Raw genomic sequence first — 20,143 nt, forward strand, 5'->3', positions numbered from 1 at the left:
ACATGACATTGTAGTGGTAGAATCCACTAAGTAGAATATATTCTTTTGGAACTCTATTTTTATCTTATTTATGTACGACTTGGCAGTCTTCTAGTCAAGAGGGGATAACCCTGGCCCTAGTGATAAGTTTTAACAACTGCATGTTTATGCACCGGTAGGTATCAGGAGGTCAGTCATGAAAACCTGTCAGTTTGTATTACTTCTATGTTGATTTTCTATCAAAGCATGAAGGAAGGAGAGCTGCCATCTTTCTTTTCGTACCATTGGGTAGTATGTCACAGATTAGATAAAATAAGCTGATTTTTTCTTATATTGGTGCAAAATGCTGTTCCTTTGAGAATGGGGGAGGAAAAAAAGATTAAATTTCCATGTATTTATTCTGTCACTGCAGCAGAGATGCTGCTTTAGCAGGTGGAGGCAGTGGAAATAATGTACAAGACATGCATCTTCTGGGCCTTTTAAAGAACGCATTGGCAGTGTTCTCAAATGCTTACAATATCTAGTGTTGAATTCTGATCAGGTCTTCCCAAAGCAGATCTGTTTGGATATTAATGAACCATTAATTTTTAAGTCATATGCAACAGGGAATACTGAAGCTTGCATCGTCTTTAATATGTTCAGGTCACTTTCTTTTGATACCACCACTCAAATCAAAGCAGCTGAATGAGAAAAGATAGTATCAAAGATGATCACGGTTTCTTCTGTTCCAAACGAGAAATTTGCACTCTGTTTAACACCCTGCCTCCGAGTGAGCTTCCCATTACCTGATATGGATGGCCATGAGGGTGAACATATGCAATTAAAATAGGCAAGCCACTCAGTGCTTCTACCCGAATCAGAGCCAGGCTCTGAAGGATCATGCAATTGGCTTAAATGTTATAGTATTGAAGAAGAAAAGGAATTTGGCATTCCCTTTATTCCCTTGCTCACATTTAAATACATTCTGTCATATTCCAGCTTCTCTCTGCAACCATGACTACCATCAGGATAGGCTCCTGTTCTTAAAAAAAGGAACACACATTAAAATCTGTCTAGAGGACCTAGAAGCTTTCGTTTCAAGTTAATTTTTAGGTAGGACAAGCTACAGAGTACACATTCTACAGCAGAACAGAGGAAGTGGATATTCTAAGCTTGTAACAAGAAAGTAGATACCAAAGACTGACAATTACAAATGTTAAGATAAATTTTCAAATGTTAAGTTCGCTCTCAGCACTACACCATGCCGAAGAGACACTCCTGCATCTCCTCTGGGGTAGGCCTTGGAGATCAGGAAGATATCCAGAAATATTTTGGTCATTATCTGGATGAGAAATAATTACGATTTTATTTATATTGGAACATAATGTATAGTAGTTTCCTCAGAGATATTTATGGTAGCAGCAGTCAATGTGAATAAGTTGTATACCTGCTTCTCATTATTTCACAACTGAGTAAATTATTTTGGGAGTTTTCTCTCTCAAAATCCAATAGATGGCCTTGGAAGCATGAAAGTACTTGGTTAAATCTAAGAAGTACACCTGGCAGGTGGAAATTTTCTAGGAATGATAAAGGAGTGTAGTCTTTCAAATAGGAAATGTCAATTCTTAGGTCTGTGGTTCCATTGTACAGTACCAACTTTTCACCTTTCATTGCTTTGGAGATATTTATTATGCCTGACTGCTGTGTTTGTTATTATAGGAACATAGTAGAACATCATCTCTCCTTTTATGTTTGCAAGGCACTGCTGCTGATAATCTGATAGGTTAGTTGTCTCCCTACAGCATTCTTTGTTGTGAGACTCATCCTATACAATGGTAGAGGACGCTTACGTTTTCATGTCCCATCCTGACTGCTGGGTGAAGTTGGTATATATCAATTGACAACCCATAGGGTCGTGTGTCTGCAGCACACTATATAATACAGTTGAAAATATTCAGTATCTCTCCAGTTTCTAGGCCATTTCCCCTGGGCAGTTTGGTATTACCTCTGCTGCTGCTACTAACGATTGCTTGGAATACTGGCAGAGGAATGGGGAGGATACTGACGACACAATCCTGCTTGTGGTCCCCTCAGATCAAGGTGCATGAGTATTTTCAGGGAGAGAGGGAGAAGCTGCTTTGATTCTGTAGTTGTTCTGCAAGTCCACTGAGGCTTTAGGACACGAAAGCCTGTGATTGTCAGCTGTACTGAAGAGCGTTGAATCAAGACAAGGGAAGTCAGCCCAGATCTGACCCCTGCCAGATGTTGAGACTTACTGAACTAGAACATTCACAGGAGTCTGAATAAGGAGCTGCTTGCCTAATACAAAGCATATTTGATCTTCAATACACTCCTTTGTCCTTGCTGGTACGCTGTGGGGTACATGGTGGGCTCTGTGCTGACCTGGCAGTTTCTAATGGGCCTCTTTCAGACCTCACATGTTGTGGAGGTTATAAAAAGTTCACATTCAGTCTAGAGTGCCTGAGACTAATATATATACGATTTTAAGAGGCAGATGACATGATCCAGGAGACATTACTACAGAAGCCGAGGGTATCAACAAAAAGTGAGCATATGCACATCTGTATCAGTGCATTTGCTTGTAGAAAAAACTCTTCCAAATCAGGAAGCTAGAGGGAGAAAAAAGAACAGAAGTAATTTGTTCTAGAGCAGAGAGGTGATTCTTCAGTGTGGCATACAGAGATCAGGTGTGAAAGTCAAGCTGATTGTGGAGGGACTCATTTGGAGGAGAATCCTAAGATGTCTGAACAATCAGCACCTGAAATCAGCAGCCTCAGGAGAGGATCTGTGGTATTTTTATAGTCTTTATTTGAGGACCTAGACAGTGATCCAGCTGTGATCTATTTTGTAGGTTCCAATTAAGCATAGTGTGTAGAAGTATGATAACACCTGTCAGTGGTCATCACTGCACTGGCAGAAACCAAACTGCTTGGTGTGGATCTGTATATTCTGGTCTGAGCTTGGCATAAGCTTCCCCTAGCCTAAGAAGACATTAGCACTGCATCTTTTCTGTCTCACTCTCAGATGAGAGCTCTTCTGGCAGTTACACATTCCCAGAAATGGGACCATGTAGTTATTTGGCTTTCTCAAAGCTACCGCTGCCTTCTCAGGCTCTCTAGTAGTCTGAACACAAGTCTTTGAGAAGAGCTCTGAAACAATAGATGCTCTGGGTTTACAGCACTCATGAGGAACACATAGCACTTAAAAAAAAAAAAAAAATAGGGTTCTGATCACGATTATTGCTTATTTTAGTTAGAAATACACAGCTGTAGCAAAACAAGTAAACAACCCACCCACACCCAGCACGGTATGCTTTTGTTAAGATGTGAAGATTTAGATCTTTGAAAATAGGTCTAAGCTGCCCAAGAAGTGCTTTCCTATACATAGCTTCTTGTAGTTATTTCACTCTCCTCTGCAGCAATTCTACATATGAATCACCATGTTATGCAAAAATGTTTTCTTTCTTAAAATAGTTCTCTGTGTGTTTGAGCTTTCTCCTGGACTTCATATTTTTTATGGTTTTAAAAGGCTGTATCAACACCAGTATTTTCGTTCAGGCTAGAGGTATGCGCCATGACTCTAGATGCTGCTCCTTAAAGAGCTGGGGAGGAAGGGAACTGCTTTTTCCGAGGCTTTGCTTGCTCTCTGTTAGAAGGTGCTTTCACCTGGAAGGCAACAGGGGTAAAAATTTACCTCAGCCGTCCTGGGTGTCATTCACTCGACTCTCAGACTAATGTAAAAGTTAAAAATCAGAAAGACCCTTAGTCAGTTTTCACGATGGAGCTTGTCAGCTGGTAGGAGCACACCAAGAAATCCAGAGTTTCCAAGCAAATTCACACGTTTTCCGTGAGTTTTCCGAATTGTCACATGTGGTCCTTTTTTGTACTGCTTTATGTCCTACAATTTTATACAAAGAAACTTTGAAATAATTAGAAAATAGGGAAGGACAAATACCATCTATGGAAAACTTAAGAAATCTGAGGTGAATCAGTTTTACTGCTGATCTAAAAGGTCCATGGAGTCTGAAGTGACGAAAAGATGTTTAAAATTTCATTAGATGTTTATCGACCCAGAAGTGAGGCCCCAGTAGATTATCATAGACAGCATAAAGATTTAAAAAAAAGAGGAAGGATTAAACACTGACCTGCTATGATCTTTCAACTAGATCATACCAGGTCTCAGCTACAAGGATGACTTTAGTGGGTGATCTCCCTGACACGTGTAGTTCACTCTTGGCCTTGCTTACTTTGCTTAAATTTAGATTTATACATTTTTCATGTTTAAGCAGTAGGGTAGCCGCTAAGTAGACATTTTTAGTAAATAATTGCTCATGTTGCTACTAGTTGACTGACAGCAAAAGAAATCCTACAAGGATTTTTATACATTTGGTGGTAGTGATACAGCTAAGTGGCCACTTGGTAGGTGAGAGCTTTGTTTGTCTAGGGTTTTAGCGTAATCATTAAATCACAGCTTTCTCTAATTGCTGCAGCCGCAGCCAAACTCAGTTGGATGGGATTCTGTAGCAAATGGGATTCTGTCGCATGCAATATCTGTGTTTGCTTTATTAAATAGCGTTTCTCTGGGGACCCGCGTAGACTTTTGGAGTTTTTAATTTGTTACAGTATGTAATAGCTGGCTTCCGTGACGGAATTGTTCACCAAACTGCATTTTTATTATTACTACTGATGCCTTTTTACTTTAAATGAGGTTGACAAGATAACGTACGCCATTTAGAAGAAAGCTGTACTTACTTTGCTCAGTACAGACTGAGTTTTGAAAGGGAGTGCTTCTTGGCATGCATAAATTCTCCCATTTCTTTTGAAGTGAAAATTTAAAGTTAATAATTAAACCAAACACACTAAATCACTCTGTTGTCACAGCCTCTGGATTTCCCAGTGTGTGCTTCATTCTCTTTATGTTCATTCTTGTGACTTTCAGGACAGCAGCTAAATATCCTTTGGTTTAGCAACCTCAACACCCTTGTCAGTGATCTGCTACACTATTATGCAATATTATAGCTGTTTTGATTCTAAGTAGTTTTTTGTCATTGTAAATAGATGATTCAGATTTATCCATCTGAATCAGAGTTTTATTTGTAAATGCAAATGTCAGTGTAAAAAGTTTACTACCCTGTGGGTCTCACCATCAAAACTTGTAAACCGTGGTGTATGCTGAGAACCAGTGTCTCAAGCCAATCCATCTTGCTTTATCAGAGCAACTTGGACTTCTGATTGTTGTCCCTTCGTTAATCAGACTTGGCTGTCACATACCCATTAGTGAATGTTACATGCTTGAGAGGGATAGTGCTACAGGATGGAAACAGAAGTGAGTGAGTGATCTGATGGTCACAGAATGAGAAATAGCAATATTTGATGTGTTGTCTTGATTTAGGATTTCCTTATATTTCAGATTTCTGAGGATGTAGGAACATATGAACAATTCTGCCTCTAGTTTAATTGCATTTGTACAGGAATTTTGTATCCAAATACAGGGTGAGATAAAACACAGGACCTGAGGGCCTTTATTGGCAACTACGGCTAACCAGGGAGTGAAGGTAGGAAGCCAAGCAAATAATCACATCTTCTTCATTTAAAACATTTCATACTGGCAGAAATCTTTAACCAGGGCTCCAACTTCTGTTTGCCACTCGGAGCTTTTTATTTGAAACAGCAGGAACCTGGCAGCTTGGAGATCTTTGGGCGTTGCGAGCAAAAAACTTGAACATCATTTATAGGTTTTCCTGCCAAGTCTGTAAAAATCTAGACAAAGTAGATATGGTTGTTTCACCCAGCCTGTCACTTATGTTTGTCCTTCACAATGTAAGCTCCCAAACCCTCAACTAGTTTTCTTCCTGAAATTTAAATTCCTGGTAGGCACATGGAAAAGGATTTATCTTACCCACCTTTATCCCTGTAAAAGTTACATGGCTAGACTGAACTATTCTCTAGTCTCCCTCTACAGTCAGTGAAGAGACAGATATCTCCAGGAGGCTTTTTATCTCATATGAATTTAGACAGCTGTCTTGGGGTGAGATGAATCCCAGCCCTGTTGTCACCCTCCAGCTTTGATTCAGCTAATGCAACAAGTTCCATTTCCATGCTGGGATTTGGAGCCTTGCACAGCATATTCCAGCATCTGTTTTCTACTTAATTTAATGGAAAATGAATGCATAAGTCTTTTAATTAGCTTTGAAAATCTCAGCCTTAATGTTAGATTAAGTTTAAGTGCACATATGTTTGTATATCAAAAATTAGAAGCAATAAATATAGCTGTATTATTTTCAAAAACCAGAGCTTTATTTGACAGCTTCAGCTGATTAGTGGCTAAATGGGTGGTACAGATGATATTAGTTATGCTGTAGTGTTCAAAACTGGACCAAGTAGGTAGACTCTTGGAAGATGGATTTAATAACTTAATACCTCAGTGATACCTTTTCCTTTTCTCTCCCCTAAGTAGAGTTTAGATTCTGAAACACACATTAGCATAAATAATATTTGTGGATATTGTCAGTGACATTGTCAGTTGACAAAAGTGGCTGTGATTACTAATCCTAATAAGTTCAGAATGTATACAGGAATTAACTTGAAATGTACTTTGGCTGAACGAAAGTAATAATCCTTTAAAAAGGTCACAAGAGTGAGGCTTCTGAGATGAGCTGAATAAAAAAAATGTAACTTCTAAGAAATAATTTTCAGGTAACTATATCTCTTTTATGAAATTATTTATTAATTCCCATAGTGGTTTTTCATGCTTTACCATTGCTTCTTACCAGGATTTCTGTAAAGCAGCATAACATTTGCTTCTCTGCACTGCCTGGAATTATACAGAGCTATTAAAATTTCTTTGGGTGATACCTGAACACCCGAAACCACAGTTACATTATTAAGCTTAAATGCAGCCAACAATATATAAAGTGCTTGTAAATATGTATTAAATATATAACTTAAATATGCTTGTAAATAGTAACAAAAGGGAGTGATTTCTTATATACTTTCCTCAGAAATGCTTCTCTTTTTCTGACTTGCTACTGCTAAATTAAACTTTTTTGCATGAGATTACCTGCCCTGTAAAGGAGATGGGACATACAATACACTGGATCTTTTCCACTTCATGTATCTTTCCAAATAATAGCAACTCTTTGGTTAGGCAGAGCTGTCCAACACTGTGATATGCTCTTACCTGGTCTGCAAAACTTAGTAGGAAGTCATAATCTTTAATTAGTTTGACTTGCAGGCTAAAAAAAATGCGTATTTGTACCCCATTCCAGCAAAGCATTTCAGCATATCCTTATTTTGATGCTGAGTCTTAGCAGGAGTTTTCTCAAAGTCCTGTAAGGTAGAGGGTGTGTAAGTGTCATATAGAACTATATCTCCTCCACTATATGTCTTTTCAACCAGTATAATCTTCAAGTATGATAAAATCAACTCTTCACTGCTGCATTACATAGCTCTGTCACTGTCTGATATTTCTCCAAGAAGCTGGAACGTAGGGTTTGTCTTATCTGGGTTTTCCTTTCCTGCCTGGACCACTAGACTTGCACAAGAATAAGGCACTAGAGATAAAATGAGTAGGCTTTTTTTTACTTAGCTGAAGAGCTGTTTCTTAGCTCTCAAAATACAGTCTGTTAGATCATAATTTAGACTACGGTTGCCCAGGGGCAGGGACCTCTGAAGGCCCCAGCTTTGTGCGTGTCTCTAACATGTGGTGCTTCCATGAGGCTTCAGTGAACAAAGAGTTCGTGAGAGTCTGGTGTGAAATGGAGGTATCAAGGACTGTCTTCATTATTTTCCCACCGTGGTATTTAAATGCTGTCAGTAGTAATGTTGCTTTCAATGTAATAACTGATGAAGGCATTTGTGTTGGCTAAATTTTAAAGCCTTGGGAGTTGGTGTAGTTGTGTAGATAGACCCAGAGAGACTCTTTTGCTAATGTTGCTGGGGATATGACTTTTTTTCTGTGCCCTAGTGACATACGATGTTTGATGCTCTGTATTCACTGATGGCAATATTAGTTATTGCCTTTTCACTGGGATAGATGGCATAGTAGCTTCCATTTACTCATATAGATGGAAGTAAACAAGGTAAAAAAGAAACCAGGTCAAAATGTCAGAATAAAATAAGAACATTCATATGACTGGTGGTAGTACAATAGATAATAGATACACTTAATATTCCATCTCTATAAACCATTCTGAAAGGCTGAGGCTGCGCGGTATTCTGTGGTAGAATAGAGAAGTGTAACCATGGTTCATTTTTGATAAACACAAATCTCAAGTCTGTTATTTGTCTGCAATGATCATAGGTGGAGAGTACTGCTAAGGAAATCCATTACTGTTCCCAGCCAGCTAGGGACAACCTGATGCCTATTGAAAAGAAGGCTCAAATTTAAAACAACTTTGAATATAGTTTTAACATGAACTGTGTATATACCAAGTCCAAACAGATACTATGGTATGCATGAAAGTGTCTATTTCTGTTAACAACTACACATGATTTAGTTGTTAATGCCCAGTCTTTTTGTTCACACAGCCAGAATATAGGTCTTATCCATGGAGACCAAGCGCAATTTTATCCCGTAGACTTAAAAGCACAAAGGAGCATCTTCTGCTAGTTATTGATAATATTGCTGTGAAATATCAAGGATGATGCCATGGTGGCTGTAAGAATTGGCAGTGGAATGTCGTGAGCCCAGCTTCATTGCTCTTTTTTCCCTTTTCTTTCTCGTATCCATTCCTGTGGACAAGTTCCAGGAGTGGTAATAACAAATTCAAATTAAGGAAGCAGGTGAAATGGCACATTTCATAAATTAACTCTTTCTGGTGTGTACTGGTGCAGCATTAAATGGCAATCTGTGTCTGTTTGCTGTAGCTGAATAGGGAAACATGTGCAGAGTGAATATTTAAGGATTCATTTCTCTTTGTCCACTAGCTGCAGTAAAATTTAAAGAATGACAAATAATAGGTTTGAGACCAAGCATTCTACTTTGATTCTGTTGTTAGGCTGAACCAGACAGCTTTCTGTCTTACAGAATGTAAGAAAATCTCCATAATTTCAAGGACTTTAATTTTAAAAGGATATCCAACTTGATGTATGTGTAGCATCTGTGTAGAAGGAAAAATTAGGTGGCTTAGATGTAATAGAACTGTACTTTTTTATAGCTGTGTGTAGACTGGTCTTGCTATTTGCCAGCCCAATGAGCTGTTGCCACAACTACTCTAACAAAAAGTCTCTAATTTGGGTATACATGAGTGGCCAAATAACAAGGAAGAGATCAACCATCCTTCTAAACATAAGAAAATTCTTTCTCTTCCTTATATCAGTATCAGCATGTTTCAGTTAATCTGAACTGCTGCTATAATTGCTCAGTGTGGACTTGCTATTTGAGAATCTAAGTGATGATATCTCAAAGCAGTGTATCTGCAAAGCTGAGCTGGATGGCCAGGATCATTACAGCATAATGGCTTTGCTGTAGTGATGCTGATTCCCACATCCCCGGGTTCAGAGTACATCAAGGAAATGGCATGAATCAATTTGCATATTTTGCAAAGCCTCTCTCTTCCTCCCCCTGCCCCCATTTTTATCTGAAATCAAATAATTAATGTTTGGTTTTCACAGTTCCCCATTCAGTAAATTAACTGTTACAGCTTCCCACCCTCTGATATTTTGTTGCCTGATAGTGCCGTGGTTTATAGGTGATAGAAACAGGATTCTTGGTATATTAAGAATTTCCAGCGAACCTGTAAGAGTAGCTTTCCATTATGAGCTTTTCCATATAATTCCATTGGACTCTTCAAGTTAATCCAGATTTATGTGAGAAACAGAGACGTTGTCCCCATATTGTACCCGAGCTGGTCTCTCTGAGGCGGTGTTGCGCTGGGGATCTGTTGTATGACTACATTCTGCCTTTTCAATAAAACAGAAACTTGGTGTTGTTTCTTTGCTGTGCAAATGAAGATAAGTTCCAAAGTGGAATGTAAACAATAATTTAATTAATTATTAAGTAAGCTGAAGAAACTGATACGTTTTGGGCACTGAGCAGTGTTTTGGCAAGGAGTTGCAAGTATATAATGGAAACGAAAACTACTTATGACCAAAGCCAAGTCTTAAATTTTTTCTGCCAGTTTTACTACACATTGTTTGAGAGATGGCATCCAGCCACACTAGTAAGTGAAATAAAAGCAAGCAACACCATTAGAACTGTGAATATGTGTGAAATAACAAATGGACAGAACAGAGTTGGGCATTCCTGGCAGGGCGAGGGGAGGCAGAGATTTTGGAAGATACCACTAGCTACAAGACTGAAGTTACGTTTAATGCTATGTAAAACGTGCTTTATGTTTAAGATCAAATAAATGACATAAGCAAATAACAAATGCAAAAGGATTGGGGGTGGCTCTTACAAAACATCCCTGGGCTGTTCCTCTTTTTCAGGTGCTTTTGGTAGTTACAGGGTACCACATATTGATAGCAAAGATACTGTGAATGTAAAATATTTGTGCATCTTCTTGTATCTGTGTGATAATACAGCCATTTGACTGTACGGATTTCTCACCTACATACTGTATACGAGTATTATACTCTCACTCTGTTCATATGGTTTCCAAGAAAATCAATTTAAGATTTGGTATTTCATATAGTATTTATATATTTTAAACATGTATTTAAACCTCCCCTATACTACATTATGAAAACACTGTGTATTGCAGGGCCATATCTACAGATCGGTGCTCAAATGTCCAAATGTATAAAGTTAAGATATATAAGTTCCTGTTAATTTGTTACTTCTGTGAAATTTGTATCAGGACCTTAAATATGTTGGGTAGTCTCAAGATGGGTCTAATTTAAAGCTAATGGGGAAAATATTTGTTTCTCTTATTTGGGCTTTTTATGGTCTGTCAGTGTGCTCTGTGTATAAACATTAGTATCAGATTTTTTTAATGGAACTTACCCTGTAAATTTCATAGTTTGCAATGTTTGTGCAGTTTTTACAGGTGCATTTAATGGCAACATCTCATCTTGAACTGCATTTTAAAGGCTCAAGTTCCTGGGAATGGGAGGAGGGGAGAAATACCACTCTCTCCTTGGGGAGACAGCAGTTTCCTTGTGCAGTATTAACTTGAAAGAATATGAGAAGCGCGTATCTTGCCAACAGGAGTGTGGATGTATAGAGTTCTGAAAATAGTAAGTGTCAATAGGGAAGGGTTGTAGGTGCCAGAAGAAAAATGTAAGCTCCCAAGGGCACTATCTCTTTTTATTTTTGCCTTGTCCAATGCCAGGCCACGTAGGTTGATGTTTAAAATTCAGTTCTTCCCCAAGAAGTGATTATATATGAATTAAGGTCCCATTTTAGAACAGATGTGTTTCCTGTGTGTATTCAGAACCACATTTACTTGTGTCCATGATTCTCTTTTTAATATACTGTTTACACCTTTTATACGTGTGCAGCCAAAAGTGATGTGAGGCAGAAAACAAAAGTCCACTTCTCGCTGAGTACAAGCCATGGAGCTGCTGCTGCAATGGGGCAGCTCTGCCTGAGGCTCCTCTGTGACCCCTCTCCTGGGGAACACAGTAGCCATGCTCTGCGGCTCTTCCCCTGCTGCAAAACACTAGCCTAGAAATCTGTAGCAGGGGATTAAACCACTTAACCTGCAATGGCAGTGGATTGAGCTGATTATTACTTCTCCGATTGTTAGTCACCACGGACAAGTGATTGCTCTTCTTTACAGCAATCTTTTCATATGGTTGTCATCACATTCCCTGTCCAAGGAGCTTCTGACTTATACTAAACACAGCTAAGTCTTTCTGCCTTGCTTCCTATGAGTCTTTTGGGGTTGGCTTGTTTGTTTGTGTCTTTAGACTCAATGATTCCTGTTGTTCTCAGATAAATTCTTTAAGAGTGGGTGGCCCAGACCTGGCCCCACAGTACTCCAGAGGTGGACAGACTATTCCAGTTGAAGTCTTCCCAGAGAAGTGTTTGCTGGATCAGGAGTATTGCTTAGCCAGTTATTCCCCATTTTTGTATTTGTGTTTTTGTCACTTCACTTTACCGAACTTTATCTTCATTTCAGATCATTTCTGCAATCTATCAAAATAATTCTGAATTACAGTTTTATCCTACAAGATATCTGCATCCTCCCTTGAGCATGGTTTCATGTACTGACTTTTTACATGAACTCCATTCATCCACCCAAATCATTAAATTAAAATAAAGGAATTTGGAGAAAAAGCCATAATCTCCGTTGGCCTTATACTCCAGTTGCAAGATCCAGTTGCAAGATCTATTTTGGTTTGGCAATCACCATCACAGGCAAGTTGAAAAGCCTCTTTTGGCTTGCAGACTCCTAATCATCTAAGTGTGCAAGGTGTAAAGAAGAACCCAGCTTGACTCTCAGATCACACAGGGAACATGTGGGACTGTTAGATGGAGGGGGAAAAAGAACATCATTGTACTTACAATCTGATTACATTTGCCAAAGAAATCAGAGTAAGGAAAAAATATTGAAACCCTAGGATTCCATTTACTTGGAGACCCTATTCAGAGTTGAGCCATGCTTCAAATTACAAATAATGCCAGGGGTGGAGGGGATCAGAGGGAATAATGGCAGTTATGGCAGAAGACGTTCTGCTGCTTGGGTAGCTGGTTCCAGCAGCATGGCAGCTTCACTTCTGACCCAACTTGCTAGCTCCCTCTGCCCTCTTCTCTCCTTTGACCCATTCCTTAAGTTTATTTTAAGACAAAATATTTTTAAAGTATTAAATTTTTTTTGGTTATGTTTAGGCCATTATTTCAATGTTTGAACGTGTGAGTGCACTACGTGAAAGGGAGGTTGCCATGGTAATTTCTCATTATTGTTGAATAGAAAAATAATTACTCTGGCAAAATCCCCCGTAACCTGTCAGAGCAGAAGTTAAAGATGCCTGGGGGCAGCCTTGCCTTCACCATCCCCTTTTTTTCAGAAAAAAACCCAGGGTGATTTTATTATCCTCCTTCTATTTTTTTCCAATAACTGGATCCTTTTCCAGCTTGGCTGAGGGACACCTCATTTGGTTTTGTTCACCAGTTGGCTGTGAAAATAGTCGGGCCCACCTGTGACAAGGGTGGAGCAGAGAATTAATCAGCAGAGTGTATACAAGCTTGACAGGATTTATATCCTCTGTTAAGGTTTGGAGGGGTTTTTTTTGTGGGTGGGGTGTTGCATTTTCTGTTTTTCCTTTTTCCTGACATAAAAATATGAAAAAGCATAAGATAAAGACCTTGGACAGCATCCAGACTGTGACAGAGCCTGGGTATTTCATCTGTCCAGGGAGGGAATCCACAGTAATTCCATCTCCACGTTTTCCTTGCCTTCAGACTTCCTGGAAGCAAGAATGAGTGCAAATACATGTGGTTTTGAGGTGGGGCCCTGCACTTTCCCTGCTCTTCTCTATCTTTCCTGTGTGCATTTGCATCCCAGCTGTGTGATGATCCCCTTTTGCTTCCCATGTCATTGGATGCTGCAGGAGTAGCTCCAGTGATACTTAACTGAGTTGAGAGCTGCAAACGCATACGTGATATTGCTTAAATCCTTCCCTCCCTGTAACAAGTATGTCCAAAAGATCCAAGTGATAGAGCAGCCTCTCTTTTGGCAGATGGTAGCTCGTAATTCCTTATTGGACAATGCACTCTTTTATGGGCTTAGAATGTCACCCACCAGGCTGTCCCAAGTGAAGGGTGGGTGTGCAGAGGTGCGTTGCTAGAAGCTAGGCGCCTCTTGAGCACCTGTGTGTACATATCCTGTACTTGCTGTTGTGGTTACCTGGCTAGTTGATGCAGTGATGTTTGCACACAGAAACACTCATCAGATTTACACCAACAAAGAGGAGAGAGCAGCAGCTGTCTGTGGCAACAGATTCCTAAGATGTGGGGATGGTTTCTGACTCTGTGTGACTGAATTTTGAGCAAGTACCACAGCACGTTGTCCTGACGCTGCTGAGGAGGAGGAGCGTTGGCAAGGAAGCCAAGAAGTCTCTCAGAGGTCTCTGGTAGGACCTGGAATGCTAAAACCTGTCTTTATAGTTTCTCCATTTAATGATGGACAAGAATCGAAGCTGTGATGCAGGAAGAATATACTGCTCAGCAGTTCGGAATGAGAACCAGTAGTAATGTCTTTAGGAAAAACAGGAACAGAACTGAAAAGACAAGATAGTTATTTCTGTGTGTATATGTAATGAGTATGTTAGATGGATATTTTGTCTAATATTTTTATTTTATCCCAGGTTTTTTTCCCAGGTAACAAATGTTTTCTGGCTTAGTTTTATATTGCTCAGACATTAAGAGGTGCTTGGTGCTCACTACACGGGCTGAACCTGACCTTGCACCCTGTAAGGCAGCTATCATGAGTGGGATATAACGGTGCTGAGGAGTGCAACTGGGGCATCTTCAGAGGTGTATTTCCAGCTTTGTTTCTGATCCTATATGCTGCAGATCATTCAAATCTCAGGGCCTCAAAGCAGTGGATGAGCACCAAATAAATACAGTTGTTTAATATATCCGTACCTTTTCAATGAAGTAGTTGGTGGATTCTGCTATCTGACTTCTGTGAAAACCCTTGTGAGCTGGATCACTTGCACAGGTGCTGGACATTGAGGTTTGGGTGCCTGTTGATCACCCAGGTCTGAAAATGCCTGGTTCAATTGTCAAAAGCCACAGACCACCTGTATTGGTACACTGGTATAAGCTTTACATTGTGCATTATATTAATTCTTGCTATATGTGTTACTGTACCTCTAAGTATAGACAGCTCATCTTAAAATATTGTCTTCACTTCATGTAACATGAAAAGCAAAGATTTCTCATAACAATTACATTTAAGTAACTACCTGGTATTTAATCAACCTCCAATGGCATTGCATTTATTTTAAAGGCATTGGAGTGGAATGGCTATTATATTTAATTTCTAAATAACTTTCTTGTCAGCTCATGCTGATAATTGGGTTATGTAGCATTATAGAATTGAGGACAGAGGGTTTTTTTCATTATTAGGATGAAGCATTTGAGATACACAGCCCGGAAATAGGGGGAGAAAGTCATAATTGCTATATTTGCAACTGGTTTAGAAAACCATTTTTAACGTTTGAAGAAAAACATATGAGTATGAAAGTCATTACATATTTATTGTGTGCTTGGTAAAATGAAAGTTTATTGTATAATAAACTAAATATTTTAGCTTTTTGCTTAAATTAGAACAAGAACTTTATCTAGGAAAATCAGTTTGAAATATCATATAGACATCTACACTCCAAAATCATAGGTGAAGAAGCACAAACTGTATCTGGATTTCTTTTACAAAAGATGAACATATTTTCATTTTGCCTCCTGTTAAGTGAATGATCTGTTGCTTCCTAGGATAGTGACAACCTCTGGTGGGATGCCTTTGCAACTGAATTTTTTGAAGATGATGCAACTTTAACGCTTTCATTTTGTTTGGAAGACGGACCAAAGCGATACAGTAAGAGATATATTTTTTATTCTAACTTTAAGCCTGAATTTCTAAACACAGTTACCTGTAAAAGACAGATGCAAACCTGGCAATGAGAAAACCACTTGTTTGTTTTCAGTGACCATCGAGTTCCCTTAAGAATTGCATGGATTGGGAATCCTTTTTTTTTTTTTTTTTGAGGAATTCCTCTGAATTTTATTACATGAAAAATTATTTCCTGGTGGAGTAAGGCAAATAACCCAATATGTTATTTGGAATTTTAATTTTCTTTGGCTATGCTTGCATTCTGCAAACATTTGCAGTGTTGAGTCTTGTGGGCAAAATTGTTTATACAAAGGGAACTTTGTAGCAAATTTTGGTATAAAAAAATATATATATACCAAAAGCTATACCCTTGCTGGTTCCATCAGCTCTGTGGATCTGTGCTGTTTGCACACATTAAGGACCTATCCTGCATATTGTTTGAACAGCAGTGGAAGTCTAAAATACTCTCAATCAAGCACTAAATGGAAGCTTGAATAGAAGTGAAGCAGTGAATAACTCTGATGGCATTGGTATCCATTTCTAAGCAGGAAAAAGGAGTAAAATTCATCAAATAGTCTGAAGTGAATAATTCAGTCAGCTTTAGCACTAAGCAACAGAGAGATAAGTAAACATTGAAAAACTGCATTGCCAATTGTTTCACTCCATTCAGAGTGACCCCTGCTTCACGGTGACAGCTTGTGCTCTCTACTTAGTGTTCTGAATCCTGCAAGGTTCCTCTTTTTCATGAGAGTGACTGATTGTTGGTGTATCACTCACATACTCCTAATTCCTTTTATCAATTATCTCAGGTATTTATTTGACAAGTGTTACCTTCTCCTGGAGAAAAAATAACAGCCGCTTTGAATGCACGTTCTGGGATTAGTGTTGACAGAATTACAGTTTCTTGCCTTTCAAAGCAAGTGATAACTCTGTAAAGGTCCTCAAATTACAGCCTATAGCAATGCTGGTAACAGCTGATCTGTCCTGATTAGGTTGAGTCAACTTGTCAGATATCAGATTTGCTAGTTGTGTTATCAGTCCAGAAGGCACAGATACATCAGCCAAAAAGCAATTAATGTCCAGTTAGATCAGAAGGAGTTGTGTTTCTGGAAAACAGTGCTGCATATGAAAGAATTTGTCAAAGAGTAAAATATTCCTGTTGTCACAAATGCTTGATAATGGTTGTGCTATTTGTAACCCGGATGGTTTGGTATGGGGCAGTACTGTGGTTCTTAGCATTGTTGCTGATAAGCGCGATTGAAAGATCAAATTACTGTAGGCATGTTTTTAAAAGTGCCTGGTACACAGCATATTTCCTCTGGTTTTAATTTCTGACATCTGCACAAACTGTTGTTGCTTTTGGTGTTGTTATTCTCAACACCTAGAATTAAAGTTCAGCATGTAGGGCTCTTTCTGTTTATTTACATTTCCTTTCCTTCGTTAGTAAAAATTTATGTAAGTCTGAACTACAGTATTAGTGATTATTTCTGACATGAGCAGTATTCCTATTTAGTGATACTCTAAAGAGCATGCTTGAGTTGTTCCAGTCTGGCATTTCTATTGCCATCTGAGCAGGTTTTGAGAGCAGCCTTGGGGGTGCATGTTGTCCAAGTCCCTGCTGAGGGACACCTCCAGCATTGCCTGGGGGAGGGTGCAGAGTGGAAGTTGCGTGTTAAGAGCAATCCTTTCTTATTGCCAGGGAAGCTTGTGTCCAAAAAGATGCCCAGGAGTTGAGAACAGAGCAGCCTGCTCCCCTTTGGTTGCACACATTAACAGGAAATTGCTTCTACCTGTAGCAGGTCCTTGCTGAGCACAGAGACCAGATCAAGATCACTGTTTTGTGGGCCCAACCTGTTTGCATGCTCCATTATGTCTATGGTCTTTGTACCTCCTAAAGACCGTCATGTCACCCAGTACGTTTATTCAAGTAACTGGTGAAATCGTTGGGCAGTGTGCTGGTGGTAGGCCAGAACATAATGAGTGGTGCCAGCACCGAGCACGGAGTTCTAGAAGAGATAAAACTGAAGTGCCTCGTCTCCACCTGCACTGTCCCCAGCAAGACACCTGCCTCCTTTCCCACTCTTCAGGCTCTTGACTACGTAGTGGGCATTAAAGACATTGCAGCTGGCTGAGAGGGAAGAGACAAATTATTCTTACTCTTGCAGGCACAAACAGTAATGGAGGCAACCAAGATTAAGCCCTAGAAAAGAAATAGGCATCCTTTAAGAAGTCATTTATAGAGTTGAAAGTGATGAAAGATGCTGACCTCTTGCCTTTGCTGCATGATTCAGCTCAAAATTGCCTGCCTTTCTGTTGCTTCAGCCTCTGAGAGGTTTGCTTACATCTTTGACATTGGTTGTGGCTGCCAGCTCGTTCTCTTTCCTTTGGGCAACGGTTTCCCTCTTTGGGAAACTAAAGTATTTTCTTCTGGAGCAACCAAATTCCAGAAAAAATCTTGTGGGGATATGTGGGGAAAGGACAACTAGTGTTATATTGTCCCTGGCCAGAATTTTTCTCTTCCCAGTCCTTTTCCTTTCTTGCTGTCTTGATCTCTCTGGATCTTGCCTTATGCCACCAGAGATGAGGAGGAGCATGGTGTTTTGCTCTTCTCTAATCTTGATGGTGGTTCCCAAATCTCTCAGGGGGCTTCCTTTCCATGCTTGCTTTAAACTTTTCCTTTCCATGGGTTTCCTATTGCAGCCTCACCTCTGCCTTCTTGTTTTTACCTGGACAGCCCATTCCCACAGCCAATGCAGATGCTCAGAGTGCATGAATCAGGCATGTAAATCATTGTTTCTGTGTTACAAGGTTTTAAAAAATAACACTTTTATTTGCCTTCCATTTCTTTTAACTTTTAATATACAGTCCTGTCCAAGAAACTGCAAGGGTTCTAAACTCACTTTGTTTTGTCTTGGAAAACTAAGCTGCTTATTTAATATCATGGCCCCAGACTGAAGCTTTGTGGAAAACACCAAATATTTTTAGGCCTGCCTTTCCTATTACTGTGTTTTACAGTATTCCTCTCTGTACTCAGAAAAGTGGTTTGCTTCCCTTTGCTACTCTCCCTCTTAAGTCAGTGGTGGTTTTCCTTGTCTGTCAGCTCTGAAACTCTTTATCCTGTAGGGGAAAACAGATATGGGTCGAGATGAGGATTTGAAGTCACTGGGCTATGTTTACTTCACTTGGCATGAGACAGCACAATGTACTGATACTCAAGCTAGATTTAAATGTGCCTGTGTATCTATATGGCACAGCATGTAAAGATACTTATGCCCTGGGAAGAGTAGAGGTCTGTTGGTTCAGTGATCCACCAGTGCTAATTAATTTGATTGCCAAGTTTGTTAGACCTACACCAGTTATCTTTGCAGAACTTCTGCCTTGGATAGATGTGCACTTGAAAGCCCAGCTCAACTTTTCATGCAGAGATTCTCTGTGAGACCTGACATCGCTGCTGTGCCTGTCTCTGCAGCTCTTTTTGTCTTTCTTCAGTATTTTATTTCTGTAGATGCAAGAACTTTACCTTCCGTAGTTCTTTCTCCCTGGTGCAGCATTCCAGAGAGAAGATAGTATCTTCTTTCAAACATTCACTGAAAACGTATGTTTTTATCCTGCTTGCTTATACCCTTCAGCTATTTTTCAGTCTATTATCTATGAACCCTACTCACATTATTAGATTCTATGTTGAAATTTAGTTTTCATGAGAAATGCTACAGAAAAATATATATTTTAATGAAACAAAGGTGTAAATCGTGTGTGTTTTCTGTAGTCTGGCTTTTTTGGCTACAGTGAGATAGGGAGAAAGCTCACACATTCCAATGTCTACAGTCAGGGAAAGATTTCCCAAACCAGAGATGCTACCTGTTTTAAACTGCACTGAATTATATTCAACAGAAGATAAAAGTAAATCCATGAAATTAATTTTACAGTGAAAAAGAAATTTGCTTTAATTTATTATGCCCTGATTTATTGAGTTAAGAAGTAAATAGGATTTAAAGAAAACCAAAAAAAAGAAAATATGCCTAATGGAGCAGATTTTTTTTCCCTTGTTGTGGATAAAACATTCATTTCCTGTTAAGAGCCTTCATCCCTCTAAAAGAGTAAATACTAGACTCTGATCCATTGTTGCCCAGGTTCTTTGTTTCTTAGAGACAAAATATTTCCCGAACAGATAAGAGAAACAAGTTTGATTGACAGCTCTTAGCAGAGTCTCATCAGCTGCTGTGCTGACAGCCTGGTGATGCGCACTGTGCTGATGTGGTAGGGAGTGACAGGTGATTGACAGCCCAAGACTGTGGAGACAGGAAAGATGAAGCATGCTCAGTAAGAATAATGTGCAGTGTTTATGCAGCACTGCAGAGAATAGGAGCTAGAAAGTTAACTCTTTCTGAGCAAAGTGACTCTGTAACACATAATGGATGCACTTGCCACTGTGCAGAAAATTAGAGCTTGTCTACATTTCTCTTCTGTTCACTAAATGCTTTCTGTTCATGGAGGAGCTATATACTGTGAGGAAGCAAAAGCATGAGCTATCACATTTGTAGCTGTGAAAAAATTTCATGTGTGGTAGGTATAATGGAGCCCTCAAAATGGATTTATTTAAGCCTATAGGTGTAGAATGTATTGAGAATTTCAGGCACTTTTTCTGGGTTTCCATCACCCAAT

General features: G+C 39.3%; 1 protein-coding gene across 10 annotated transcripts in view; it reads left to right on the forward strand.

Annotated features, from left to right (window-relative positions):
* Positions 1-20,143, forward strand: part of LDB2 (LIM domain binding 2) — a 228,626-nt gene that overhangs the window by 62,492 nt on the left and 145,991 nt on the right. For all 10 annotated transcript variants that reach the window (XM_065658828.1, XM_065658843.1, XM_065658837.1 and 7 more), the window contains exon 2: positions 15,364-15,466. In XM_065658828.1, the coding sequence (XP_065514900.1) occupies positions 15,364-15,466 (103 nt within the window). The remainder of the gene's footprint in view (positions 1-15,363; positions 15,467-20,143) is intronic.

The sequence above is a fragment of the Lathamus discolor genome, chromosome 1 (assembly GCF_037157495.1).
Source record: "Lathamus discolor isolate bLatDis1 chromosome 1, bLatDis1.hap1, whole genome shotgun sequence".
In the NCBI taxonomy this organism is placed as follows: Eukaryota; Metazoa; Chordata; class Aves; order Psittaciformes; family Psittacidae; genus Lathamus; species Lathamus discolor.